Source organism: Nuphar pumila, chromosome 17, assembly GCF_984573655.1.
Source record: "Nuphar pumila chromosome 17, dmNupPumi1.hap1.1, whole genome shotgun sequence".
Classification (NCBI taxonomy): Eukaryota; Viridiplantae; Streptophyta; class Magnoliopsida; order Nymphaeales; family Nymphaeaceae; genus Nuphar; species Nuphar pumila.
Genome location: NC_143265.1, coordinates 5,109,245 through 5,119,069, shown reverse-complemented (window position 1 = coordinate 5,119,069; position 9,825 = coordinate 5,109,245). Strand labels below are relative to the sequence as shown.

The window sequence follows — 9,825 nt, the reverse complement described above, 5'->3', positions numbered from 1 at the left end:
TTTCCATGGTTAAAAAACCTAGGAATCAGCTTTTGGATTAACTATTTTCGATGTTATTTTATAATTCAGAAAATTCAGACCTTATTAGATAACTAACATTTAAAAAACAACATCATTAAAAAAAACTCTTTTCTGAAGCGACCACAAAACTGGATTACGGGCCCGTTTCGAAACCGGGTTAGAAACTTGCCTGTTTCGGCGTCAAAGCCCGGTTTTTTCAGGGTAAAAAAACCGGCTTTAGGCGCGTTTGGCTGATCCTTCAAAATCCTGTTTTCAGTGTAAACCCGGAATTTGGTCCTAAACTTGTGTTTCAACTCAGTTATCAAAACCCAGTTTGGGGTGGATTTTTTCCCCACCCTAACGGTGCTTTTCGGGACCCGTCTTCTCCTCCCTCTCGATACCCATAACCCCGCCAGCCTCTTCTCTTGCGTGCCGTATCTCCTCCGGCAACGGCCGGCCCGCACTGTCTCCGGTAATCTCTCTCTCTCTCTCTGCTTCTGGCCGGAAAAGGGCCTCAAGCTGGCCCTTTTCCGGTCAGCTATCACCGACCGGAGAAGGGCCTCCGGCTGGCCCTTTTTGGCCGGACGTTCCACCCCCTCACCCCCCGGATTTGTATTCTTAATCCAGCCAAGGCCGTCGAAAGAACTACATGAGTTGGGTGATCGGCTCGTGTATTCAATTTTGACACCGCTGCATCGAGCTAGGGTTTAGGGTTTTGGGGAAGAGATAATAATGTGGTTGCGTTTGCTACATTGTAGAGCATGTTGCGTCTGACAATTGCATGAATGTCTTCAGTGGGTTACTATTTGAGTTTCCTTCTATGCGTTCTATTCCCACTTGAGAAAGTTGGTATACTTTGTGACATTTGCATTTGTTTATATCAAGCTGCTCACTCATATTACCATGTTAGGTTTTTATCTGCTTCGATGATATTATCTTCATTTTTTTTTCACTTCAAACTTTAGTCGATCGATAAACTTCTCGTAATGTTGGTGATTTTCATGTTGGTGTCCTCAAGATTTTTTCTTTGTGATTGTTTGTGTTTATATGAGGCAATGACAGGGCTGCACTCTTTTTCAAACACCCATTCTGGTTTTTTCATGATGTACCCATTTTCTGAACTTCTGTATTTATATAAATTGATGTGAGGATTTCATTTTTTTCTTCCAATATATCCACTTTGGCTTTTTTATGATAATGCACCCACATATGAAGAAAAAGTAGGATAAGTTGGGAAGGTGCACTGTACAGTACAAATCAATTTCCCAAGTTATCCTGGTGGAAAATGGCTTCTTTAGTGAGAGTGAGTATATGTGCAAATACCTGAAAAAAGCGAGGGTGTTTCCATGAGTTCTGTTTCAGGGTGATCTGGTTAAAGGATTGATTCTAAGGCTAGGTAAGCATAGAATATTTACTGCATCTCTTCTACTTCCAAGTTCATGAGCTTGCCTCGTCCAATTTCTCTCTGGCTAATGATGATGATAAGTTATGAGAGGAGCTTCTGGATAAGAATGTCCATTCATTCACCTCTCAAGTGGGTTGTGGCATCTTGGCGAGTACAATTGTTTTACAATCTAGTGGTGGTGGTTGAACATTTTTCAATAAAATTGCTTAATGAATTGAATATCTTCTTTTTCCCTTATTTAGGTTGTCCACTTTTGCTTGTGCAAGTTTAACCATGGCTCCTTTTTTGTGTGTGGTTTAGATGAGCCCTTTGGTGCATCCTCGATCTCCTGTGAGGAGACATTCATCTGATTGGTTGGAATCTCCACCCAAAGGACGATCAGCAGTACATTCAAGATCTCCTCGTAGGAGAAGTTCACCAAAAAAAGATCGATCTCCTGATAGACTCAAGGGATCCTCTCCTAGAATGAAGTCACCCACCAGAAATAGATCTTATCAGAGGGGAAGGTCACCTGCTTGGGAAGCATTATCTACCGGAGCCCAGTCCTCTAAGTATGTGAAGCATCCTTTAAGGTCAAGTTCTTTATCTCGATCTCCATCTCCACGTACAAAGCATTTAAGGCGAGCTCAAGCAGAAGGAGATGCGAGTTCTTTATCTCGATCTCCATCTCCACGTACAAAGCGTCTAAGGCGAGCTCAAGCAGAACGAGATGCCGAAAGGATGAGGTCGAGTTCTTTGTCTCGATCTCCATCTCCATCTCCATGTACAAAGCGTCTAAGGCGAGCTCAAGCAGAACGAGATGCAGAGAGGACTACAGAAAATAATCGAGAGAGAAATAGTAGTAGAGACAAAGACAGTGAGAGACATAAAAGATGGGTTTCAGATAAGGATATGCTATATGAGAAAAGGACAGCTGATGACAGGTACAATAACTCTTCATCTAGATCTAGGCATGAACATTCAACTTCCCCTGGGGAACGCAACCACAGACATAGTAAGCATGGGTCTCAATCACCCAGGAGGGTTGAAAGTGGTCTGGAGCGGAATCATGCAGCAAAGACTGGAGCACGTGATGAGGTGTCTGGTGATATCCAGCCCATCACACTCTTTCGTGTTTCTTTTCTCCCTTTTTTCTGAAGTTGTTTCTCTTCATATGAGGCATTTTTTGCGAAGGCTTTTATTTAGAATTTTGATTTGGAATCCTGATTCCAATTTAAATTTGAAAGCAAAATCCCAAATTTGTTGAGAAACCACTTTTAAGTTATGCCTTTATAATGTTTGCTACTTGCTATTAGTAATACTATGTATGCATTGCAAGATCTAATTATTGTCCTTTTTGGTTTTTCCATTTAGGTGCCAATTGCTAAAGGTTCGGCACCAACAAGGTGAGGTGCTGCCCTTTCCTATTTTGTGATTTTGTTTGAATTGTTGCTATTACTTGCAAATAATTGTGTAGGTTCTGAGCATGATTTACGGTTTTGCATTTGTTTCTATAGTTATTTGCTTTAACTTTTACATAACTTGGATGAAAGGGAAAAAAATGTGAAGCCAACTCTTGTGGATACACTTGTTTTCTTTTCCTGATAGCTGAGTTAGGAATAGCCTCATAAGCCTTGAACCTGAGACCCCTTGGTGTGTTAGCCATGCAGCTTTCTCATTTAGTCCCCGGTGGTTACTTATAGTTATGAAAGAAAAAAAAAAGTGGAAAGAATGTCACTAATGAAAAATTAGTGGAAAAATACTTCAATCACAATATTGCAACATTTCCTTCATCATATCAACAATAACTTTATTTACTTTTGACCTCTAAAAAATCTTTTGGACTACAAATATCCTTGTCAATGCTACTATTCAAATTTCAAAAATGCTCTTATCTACCTTATTTTTCATTAATTTCAATATAAAAATATCTGTTATTTTTCGTATTGTCGAAATAAGTTGGTGTTACAAATACCCTTTTTGTTCCCACTATAAGGTGGATAATATTCCAAACACCAACACTACATTCTCTATCAACAAAGCATCCACTTATTGTAATTTTTCTGATGTTGACACATGCTTATTTTAGCAGGGATGGTGATCATGATTCAGTAACTAAGATGAAGGATGCTGAGGAGGCTTTAGAGGCCAAACAAAAGGTACTGTCGGATTGTGAATTTAATATAAATTCAGTTTTTTTGCTGAAGGCATCTTGTATTGATTAATGATATGAACATCATCTTATTATACATCTTACCGGTTAGTTTTTTGAAATGCAGCAAAAGCCGTCGTTTGAGCTTTCAGGGAAACTCGCTGAGGAAACTAACAGAGTTAGGGGTGAGAATTTTAATGATTCAGTCTCTTTGTAGAAGTATTTTGTGAATAATGATGTTTTTGCATAATTGAGATGAATGTTCATTGATATGTCAAACTAATGAAGAATTCAATATTATAATGCATTTTTATACATAAAATAGTAAAAGTATTCCAATGAAAAATTGCATTTATAATATGCTCTTAAACTGCAAAGTCTACAGATTGATTGATTTCCTGTTATTGTATGTCCAGTTTTGATGCATTCCTATTTATTATTTGGAACAACTTTAATTAATATTTATAAAAAACAATTTATTGTTCGCTGGGTGTTGAATTTTTTTTCAAGAAGCATCCTTCTCTCAATGAGGGAAAACCTAGGATGCAAAGATAAACTCTTGGATGTTTTGGTTCAGCTGGGGGCTTCAGTACTTGATGATGCCATCTACCTAGGTGGTGGCCGCTGAGGAGTGTTGATGTTGGAGGAACTTAGTGAGCTGCTCAGTTGACCTATTTGTCATGGTGTATCAGAGATAGTAAGTCACAGAGGTTGGCAAGTTATGGAGGAACTTGAACAGCTGCTCAATTGACACTGCAGGGCTGGTTGGTAAAGAGGGAGCAAGACACCTAGGGTGACTTGAAGAAGATCAAGTTGCAGAGATAACACTCTCTGGTGAGATACCTGTTGAGGCAGTGCTTGAAGGCCTTCATCCAATTGATGGCTTCCAATTTGAGGATGTCCTATTGCATCTTCTACACCTCTTCAATGTTGACCTTAATATCCATCTTCTTTGAGATGGTTTCCTCCAACAAACTCTTGCAAGCAACGATCTTCAAGATTGGTGTTGAAGAATTTGCTGCTCTGGAAATTTCTAGATTATTTGTCTTCATGGTCAGAATCTCAGGGTTCTGGGCAAAAGGAGGCTGTAGAGAAACATCTCGAGATGTGAGGTTTGTTCATAACCAAGTGTTCTGAGGGAAAAGGAACACAAAGAAGAGGTGAGAGGAGAAGAGTAGGGCCTCGATGAAAGAAACAAAAAGAAGGAAATGCAAACAACCCCAACCTTTTTCAATTAGAGGGGTTGTTTTTATTTCTGTTTAATACAGTTTGTTGAATACAAACAAAGACAAAAGATCCAAACAAGTTAAAGACTTGAACATAAATAAAATCAAGATTTAAAGTAAACATAAATAAAATCTATATTGCATAATCATTGAGACGGATATGGGACACAACATAGGCACACTTTGTACAACATGGGAGTTCTGCAAAACTGGGACAAAGACACAGCCATGTGCATAGATACGTGTGTGTGTGTGTGTGTGTGTGTGTGTTTACATTCAAAATTCTTAATCTAGAGTAATAAAACATAAGATATCAACTTAAGTGCAAATTCTTTAACTAATAAACATTACTAATAAACCCAAGTTAAAAATAGAAAGGCATATAAACAATGATAAATGTTAAAAAGGAAAAAAAATCAAGTAACAACAAAATAAAGGAGCAAGATCATTAAAAAAAATGAATGAAGTTAAGGAAACAATGTTAACTGTGTCCAACATATGTTTGATTGCGTATGAAGTGTAGTGTGTCCTAGTGTCACATTGTGTTGACACCGGATACACATGCTAAATGATGCATCCATGTCATGGAATAGAATATTGATTTATAACTACATCCAAGTGCTACATTAGTTTCAAAAGATTGCTGTCTTTATTATTTCCTAATTGTTGCCTGTTCATTTAGTAGTTAAAAGCAGTTATTCATTCCTTAAAAAAGAAAGAAAGTTAAAACTGGTTATGGTACTATATTGTCTATGAAAATTAGTTGCCTGATACATTAAACTGTGAAGCATACAACTTTTTAAGATAAGATTCAGAACGAGGAGATACATAAGAAGGTAGGCGTTGCACCCATTGAAAATAAGATGAGAGAGAATCGTTTACGGTGGTTTGGACATATTCGGCGAAGGCCTAATGATGCTCCAGTTAGAAGGATGGAGAAATGGGAAAATATATTAGTTAAAAGAGGTCGGGGTAGGCCTAGGAAGACATGGATGGAGATGATAGGAAAGGATATGATTGCTTTGAACCTCACCGAGGACATGGCATTGGATAGAAATGATTGGAGGAGAAGGATTCATGTGGAAAACCCAGAATGATTTTCTTTTTTGGTTCATATCGCCGACCCTAATTGTTTTGGGATGAAGGCGTAATTGTTGTTGTTGTTGTTGTTCCTGTGAACTGCAGGTATGAAATATCTCAAATTCTAATTATTTATTTTAGTGTTTTGTTTTTGCAGCAGTTAATGAGAAGTAATCACATACTAAATATAATAATTTGTTGCATCATGTATTAGCTCGTCATAAGGATGTGACAAAATGTGAGGTTATTGTAATATGCCTGGCTCAATCTCCCTAATTTCTACTGTAACTCTCCTGTATGCAGGTATCACTCTTCTATTTACTGAACCACCTGATGCTCGCAAACCTGATATGAGGTGGCGACTCTATGTATTCAAGGCTGGGGAAGTACTTAATGGTAATTGCTGTTTGCCCTTCTTTTGCACTTCATTTGCGCTTTAATCTTGTCTTCGATGAAATAATCTTGATTTTTCTTAAATACTGGCATTTTTTGGGTGGATTTCTGTGAGGCTGTTTTCCCTGTAAAAGCCAAAGCACCACCCATTTCTTGCTTATATTGGCAATCTGCCTTGCTAAAAGAAGGTATTCATAAATCTGGACCTACACAAAAGCTCCCTAGGCCAGGCCAACATGAATGATTGACTGATGAATGGGCATCTGCAGACTCGCACAACATGCTCACACGCTAGCTAGAGCATGGCTCTAGTTGCAATTTTTCATCAGTCAGTGCCTTCAGAAAAGAGAGGAACCTGCTTAGTACCATTAAATTGTGTTTACATTAAAGTCAGATACACATACTAGACAATAATCTTGGCTCTTGGTGTTGGGCCATACAATTGTATAGCCTATGTGGTCGTTGTTGATCCAAGTAATTTCTAAATAGACAACCTATGGTGGTTGGTGTAGTATCAATTAATTTTCATCTGTTTCAGAAGTCTTTGTCTTTGTATGCTCTAAGACTTCAGCAAGCTTGTAGATTTTCCATGTTTTCTCCTTGTGAGGACCTTCACTTTCTGCACTGGATCATGCACTTCTTTGCAGTCTTGCAGCTACGAGCTAGTTATTTTGCTGGTTTCAAAGACAAGTTTGGTCGCACTTAGCCTGGACTTTTGTTGCTTATTTTCTAATACTCCTAAGCTTTTCTAAATGCTCAGTTTAATTTTTGCCCATTTTTTCTATTCGTTTTCCCCTTTTCTGCTTTTTTCTGTGATGGAACTCATGTTTCTATGTCCATTCATGATGGATTAGAACCCCTTTATGTGCATCGCCAAAGCTGCTACCTTTTTGGAAGAGAGAGAAGAGTGGCCGATATTCCTACTGATCATCCATCATGTAGCAAACAGCACGCTGTGATACAGTTCAGGTGAAAGCATCTGGCCAGTAGGAATTAGGAAGCTTATGTAACTTATGAACATGAATGCTTCGTGCTTCCAGTTTAAAGCCCAAGGATCACCTAGCAATTTGCTTTTCTTATTCAGGCTTGTTGAGAAAGAGGGAGCTGATGGTTTGATGAAAAAACAAGTAAGGTAAGAAAAGTTATCACTAATATTATATTTCATAGTCAGTTACTCGATACTGTTTATAATATTTTGTAAAAGGCTAACCTTGATGCTGTTTTTCCTTATGCTCATTTTTCTAGGCCTTATCTGATGGATCTTGGGAGCACAAATGGAACCTTCATTAATGTAAGCCCATTATACTTTTCTGTTTTTTCCTCACTTCATGAATCTTGGGCTCGGTTTGTCCTATGTTTCATTCTGATTTTGTCCTTTTAGTTCAAGGTTTTCATTAACTCGCCGTATCTCTGTTTTCAGTAACTCACCGTATCTCTGTTCTCCTTTGCAGGATAATCGGATTGAATCCCAGCGCTATTATGAACTTTTTGAGAAAGACACCATTAAGTTTGGTAACAGTAGGTATGACTTAAGTTTATCTTTTTACTTTATTTTACTTCATTGAATTTTCCAGCTTCCTCTATATTATCATACAACCCGTGGTTACAGTGAAATGTCTTTTCTGTCTTCGTAGATGTAAGCTTTTCTTTTATGCTTCCATTCTTAGTTATCTATATATGATGTGGTAACATGAATATCTAATTCTGAACCTTTATTTTCATTATGAGCAAAATTTTTACCTTGCTGTTTTTTCATATTCTGCAGTGCTATGTCACACCGATATTCCATTTTGGTCCCTTTATTGTGTTCCCGTATATACTAGGCATATTGAAAACTTCAAAATAATTACCATGTCCCTGTATCTGCAGCCCATCCATGTGACATAGCTGCAGTGATTGTTAGACTATTTTCTTGGAAAAATAAGCCTTTTTTGCGTAATTGAGTGAATTTGGTTGTATTTTATTCTATTTGTAATATTACTTCCGGGGCTATATCTTGTTGTCCTAGATATTTCAATCATTCATATGTAGCATATTGTTTTTTTTCCTAGGTAGTAGAATCTTTTCTTTTTGTTGTAATGGGGAAAGTAAACCGTACATGGTAGGGGTGCTTAGCCTAAGGCCTGCATGAACCTTGCTTATTACCTAAATGGACCCAATATAGACTGTACCTAAGACTGGAATGACCCACAGGTCCAGCATGGCTTGTCTGGTTCTAAGTATTTGGCCCATGTCAGGGCCATTTGTCCATCTAGTGCAGCATTCTGTTCATTAAAGTGTTTAATATGACAGAATTAACTTCATTGCTATTTGATATGATTTACTCTTTTTGCATTTTTTTTGGTGTACCATGGTTTCATGACATAGAGACCGTTCTTCCTTTTTCTTCACATAGAAAGGACTATTGTTCACAATTTCATTAAAAAGATCATTCTCATAAAAACAATCGTTAAAAGGATAATCTTTCATCATTAAGAGCCAAAAAAGCTACAGTGACAATAAGCCACAATAAAAGGATAATGACCATAATTTTGAAGACCATTGGGCTGTTAAGGGTGTCATTTTCAAAAACTTGGGCTGAGGTTGATTCAAGTTCCCTCTTTCATGTATTAGAATATGTGTCATAATTTGCTTTTTAACCAGATTGACTGAAGTGTGATGAATTGCATTAATTTACAAAGTCTATGATAAGCACAAATATTTGCTTACTCGAATGCTATACTGTGAAACATTTTTTTTACCTTGGACACCAATCCAAATTTTCTCCACATGTACCAGTGTTCTTGAATGTTCACGCTATTTGGATTTTGTTGCAGAAAATGCTGGCTTTGTTTAAAACATAGTTCTACCGACACATTCATTATTGCTTAATCTTTTCCCTCGGTTTGTTCTTTACAGTCGAGAATATGTACTTTTGCATGAGAATTCATCCCAGTAACATCCTGATTTAGGGAGGACGATGAGTACTTGCTTCTATGTGATTGAGAGGCTTGTGGAGAGCTGTTTCTGGTTCTGCAATTCGTCGCATCTCACTAGATCATGTTCTTACACCTCTGTTTATTTCTTGCTCTCAACTAATAGTATTAATTTTGTGAAATTAGCTTCCCTGTTTGTCTAAGCTTCTGTTTTATTCATTCCTGGTGCTGTTTAGAGCAATGCACGCCTTGGCAGTAGTGGACTCTTAACGAGTCAGTTGATCTGTGTCCACAAGGTCCTTCCCAAGAGATTTGTTATGTTTAATCTGGTGTTTGAAGCATAGTGACAAATGTTAAAAACGGCAAAATCTTGTGAGAATTTGAAATTTTTTCATAAATCTCATGTTTTTTTGGGCAAAATTTTGGCAATAAAAAAATTAATTAAAAATATAAAAATTATTTTTTTATAAGAAAACATTAATAAAAATACATGGGTTTTTTCACTATAAATAGCCGTTTAAAACATAAATATCACATTTAAATCACTTTATTTATGTTTTTTCATAAATTTTGCGATATTTTGAAAATCTTGCCAAAAATTGCTGTTTTAAACTTTCAGGCAATTTCTCACGATATGTCACTATGGCTTGAAGTAACATTCATGTGAAAATGATG

The 9,825-nt window shown here is 37.2% G+C and overlaps 1 protein-coding gene across 1 annotated transcript; it reads left to right on the top strand.

Moving 5' to 3' along the window:
* The first annotated feature begins 350 nt into the window (after positions 1–350).
* LOC149811425 (uncharacterized) lies at positions 351–9,536 on the top strand. The gene is made up of 11 exons (XM_089993242.1): positions 351–472; positions 1,706–2,482; positions 2,759–2,790; positions 3,477–3,543; positions 3,664–3,721; positions 6,146–6,238; positions 7,090–7,204; positions 7,320–7,367; positions 7,481–7,526; positions 7,687–7,757; positions 9,134–9,536. The coding sequence occupies exons 2-11, from the start codon at positions 1,706–1,708 to the stop codon at positions 9,171–9,173; spliced, it is 1,347 nt and encodes a 448-aa protein (XP_089849368.1). The 5' UTR covers positions 351–472; the 3' UTR covers positions 9,174–9,536.
* The last annotated feature ends 289 nt before the right edge of the window (positions 9,537–9,825 follow it).